The 3,845-nt window shown below is 45.3% G+C and overlaps 1 protein-coding gene across 1 annotated transcript; it reads right to left on the bottom strand.

Annotated features, from left to right (window-relative positions):
* Window positions 1-553: 553 nt before the first annotated feature.
* LOC127298499 (uncharacterized) lies at window positions 554-3,605 on the bottom strand. Its single transcript, XM_051328347.2, has 2 exons — window positions 3,361-3,605; window positions 554-1,726 (listed from the first exon to the last, which is right to left on the bottom strand). The coding sequence occupies exons 1-2, from the start codon at window positions 3,439-3,441 to the stop codon at window positions 806-808; spliced, it is 1,002 nt and encodes a 333-aa protein (XP_051184307.1). The 5' UTR covers window positions 3,442-3,605; the 3' UTR covers window positions 554-805.
* Between the last annotated feature and the right edge of the window lie 240 nt (window positions 3,606-3,845).

Genomic DNA, 3,845 nt, shown 5'->3' with positions numbered 1-3,845 from the left:
CACTGACTGAGCCATACAAAGTTGTCTCTGAATTATGACGAGAGAGCTTTGCTGCCTCAGACTTGGAGCAGGTTTGTTTCACGAATCCAGCCAGTACATTCTGATCTGGAGTACTATTTGACTCCCAGAAAGTAATGTTCTGTCATGGCAATGTTGCAGACTAACAATTTTGAAACAAGAAATTCAGATCCTGCATGGTCCAAACCTATCTGGTACTCAGGTTTACAAAAAGAAAAGAAATATATCTCTCATTACAAAAGCACACAGAGATTTCCACTTCTGGAAAGGAACAATGTAAAAAAGAACTGTGACCATGAACAACATACACAACACATTGCACCAGATATTACTTATCCAACATTTTATCTGCATTGACAATTGGCTTGTCTGATCATGCTGGGTACTTCTCTTGCAAAATTTTGTAACTAAAGAATTTCTGTTTCAGCCTAGAAAACAGTCAATGACAAACATATATGGTGGATGAACCACTTCTTTCACTAGTGCCAAGATCACATCATGCACAAGCACAACAGCAATTCAACTCTGAGGGAGGTGATCGCATAACGTTGCAATATAATGGCAGCATTAATAATATTGTAGCAACCAACCATCCGTAACAACGAATCCAAGACTAGAGAAATGTTCTCTGAAGCGAAAGAACTGCTAGAGCTAGAGCTAACAAAGAGTCTGAACTGAAGACCTAACTGGATTTTCGCATCCGCTTCTCTCATCATCTACACGACTACCAGCCAAATAGCTTCTAAAGCCCGACAGATTCAGCAGAATATTCCTGATCACCAGCAGATCACATATCATCAACGGTCTTCCTCATCTGCATCACCTTCTTGTGAGAATTGGAGTGCATGAAGCTCACGAAGGTCGGGCTGTTGGCGGGCCTGTACTCTGGCAGCAGCCTGCCAGACTTGTACCTCACGCCACACGCATTGCATAGGCTCTTAGGCCCCAAGGGGCCGGTCCTCCACTGCGGGGTCTTGTAGGACATGCAGTGGGTGCACCTCTTCACTGGCTCCTCCGGTGGGAGCTCCTCGTTCACATATGTGGCCTTCTTGAACTTCCTCTTCGCCTGCTGAAACTCCTCATCCACAGGTGCAGCAGTCTTCTTGATCTTCCTCTTCTCCTGTGGAGGCTCATCATCATCTCCAAAATGTGTGGTCTTCTTGATCCTCCTCTTATCCTGGCCCCTTCCTTGATCTTGTTCCTCATAGATTTCTTGGCCGCAGCGCTCCATGGAAATGAACCCGTTCCCTGCCTTGAGCCTCAGGCTGCATGCGCTACACAATGGCATTGAACCCTGCCACTGTGGTGCTAGGTTGGACAAACAAATGCTACACCTCCTCACCACCTGTTCTTGTTGGAACTGCATTGGTGCAGTCATATTGAGCTTATATTCTTCCTCATGTTCCTGTTGTTGGACAAGTTCTTGGTCTTTCTCTTTCTTGGGGAGGATGAGCTCACTCTCTGCTAGCCAATCCTTCTGATCAAGTAGTAGTGGTGGCTCAACAAACACCGTGACATAGTGTTCTTCATCGCTCTCTCTTATAACAGAGGCCAGGCTTCTTTTCTTTCTTCTGGGATTGGAAGATGAAGGATGTGGTAATCCCGGTTTTCCAGCTGCTTGTTCTGGGGAGACAGGGTAGGATGCAGGTCTAGACAAACAGTCCTCTAAATAGCCGGAGAGCCACACTGTGTTGCTATCCTCGTTTTCCTGCAAATCAAAGAGTAGCACGTGGCATGTTAGATAAAATTGCAAAAGTGATTGTTTCTGAATCTATTTCTAGAAGGAATTACACAACTGTGAGGAAATATCCTTTTTCATAAAGGTTCTTTTCTACAATTTCTGCAACAAACAAGCATGTGAGGATAAAACAAACGGATGGAACTACAGGCAAGCCTTACTCGGTTAGGATTGCCCTTAGCAATATGGGCACACAAATAAAGTGAAGCAGAAGCATGGAGTAATCAATTTGCCCAACAGATTTCTGAAGAAAAACTATCAAAGAACAAACTCCTATAGATAGTCAACGTGTATTTTCTTTTGAACTACTGTATTTCCTAAGAACAAACCATCAAAGAACAAACATTATCCATAACGGAACTGCTTCGGGGAATTGCAAGTTATGAACCTAGGACTTCATGAAGAAAATGTAGGTTTCAATACCAATTTAATTTTCTGGAACATACTTTTGAACATAATGACAGGTCAAGCATTTACAATGCAATTAAGCACCACGGAACAGAAACCACCACAGTGGGCAGTTTCTCTCATCAGGATGCAATTGAACAGTTGAGTGGCAAAGGCTATGACAAACTTTCAAGCACCCTGAATACGAGGAACTGAAGTGATTCATGGAAAGATATCTCCTTAAATTCTTCAAGTGGGTTGTCAATGTTTCTAGCCCTAGAGTTTCAACTCGAATTGACACACAAAGCTACAATATCGAGGTGCTGGCCTGCTGGGTGCATTGTCAATGTTTCCAATCCTAGAGTTTCCACAGAAATTGACACAAAACAAAACTGAAGTGTCCCTTATTACACAAAGTTAAGATTGCTGAGTGCCATTGCCCTAAAGTTTCCAAGCAAATTGACACAAAACAAGAATATCTCTGTCACAATCTGTATTAACAGTGGGTGCACTTGTGCAATGACAATGACAGGACGCCAGGAACATATGCAAATCGACATTGAAGGTCATCAGGACACGCATTGTTTTTCTTCCAGGTGATGTCACAAGAAAGGAAACACCCGTATACCACTTTTCCCAATGGGTAGATTGCAAGAATCCGGCATAAACCCTAGGGCGAGAAAAGGAAAGGCACAACTGCTGCAGGGGGGAAAATATCCCCCCTCGGCAGCCGACAGTTACCGTTGAATTTCTCAACAAATTGCAAAATTATTCCCTCCAACCAATTTAATCTCCCAATAGATGGACGCAAACCAAAAACAGATGCGCTAGAAAATTCCTCTACCACGGAAGAACAGAGCAGTAAAAAAGCAAAACAGGAACAAAATCAGCATTTCTTTAATGTTGCAGTAACAGTTCATCCTGGAGTGGGGGAAGAACACAGATAAGGAACCAACAAAACCTAGGGGTCAAGCAGGAAACTGCACCTAAACCCCGTAATTCTTTTCCTGGCGGCGCCTAAACCCCCAATAGTCTTTGGACAAGCGAACCCCCAAGAAAGCATTGAAAAAACCAAGAAGAGAACCCCCTGTCTCGTTCTTTCTTCCCACGGAAGCAAGCAACCGCAGCCCAAAGCCCTATTTCTTGGCCAAGCAATACAGAGAAGAATCCTAGGGGAACAAGAAAGCGGGAGGGGGGGAGGGGGGAAAGAAACTGACCATGGCGGGCTCGTGGGGGAACAAGTCGCCCAGGCCGGCGGCGGCGGCCGCCGCCGCATTCGGTAGCCGGTGCACGTCCATGCTGCCCCAGGCAGCCGCCTCCAAGACGGCTCAAGCACGCAGGGAGGAGAGAGGGGGAGGGAGGGTAGAGAGAGAAAGAAGAGATAGAGAGAGGGTAGGGATTCCGCGAGCTTTTTGGCCCCGAGCGGAGGTTTTTATGGGGAAGAAGAGAGAACAGCTGTGGGGAGAGCGCGTTGGGGTTACGATTGTGTGTGCCGAAAAAGGCCGGATTTTTACCCCATTGGGAGAAAAAGGCCCAAGACATGTCTCTCTTTTGCTTAGTCATGAGGTTTAGGGTTTGGGTGATTTATTTGGGCGGTTGCAGGGTTCAAAAACAAAATCATGGGAGGTTTTAGGGTTTAGGTTTTTCTGTTGGACTATTGGTAGTTTGACATGCTGATAGTGTGTTTTGGTTGATGGAGGGG

This window comes from Lolium perenne, chromosome 5 (genome assembly GCF_019359855.2).
Source record: "Lolium perenne isolate Kyuss_39 chromosome 5, Kyuss_2.0, whole genome shotgun sequence".
Classification (NCBI taxonomy): domain Eukaryota; kingdom Viridiplantae; phylum Streptophyta; class Magnoliopsida; order Poales; family Poaceae; genus Lolium; species Lolium perenne.
Note: the sequence above shows the minus strand (reverse complement) of the source record. Positions and strands in the feature narration are given on the sequence as shown.

What these genes read in the sequence shown, in the direction of transcription:
- LOC127298499 (XM_051328347.2), bottom strand. Translation starts at nt 3,441, where the DNA reads ATGGACGTGCACCGGCTACCGAATGCGGCGGCGGCCGCCGCCGCCGGC. An exon ending in TCCCCCACGAGCCCGCCATG is followed by an intron (nt 1,727 to 3,360) that starts GTCAGTTTCTTT and finishes TTTGATTTGCAG; the next exon opens with GAAAACGAGGATAGCAACAC.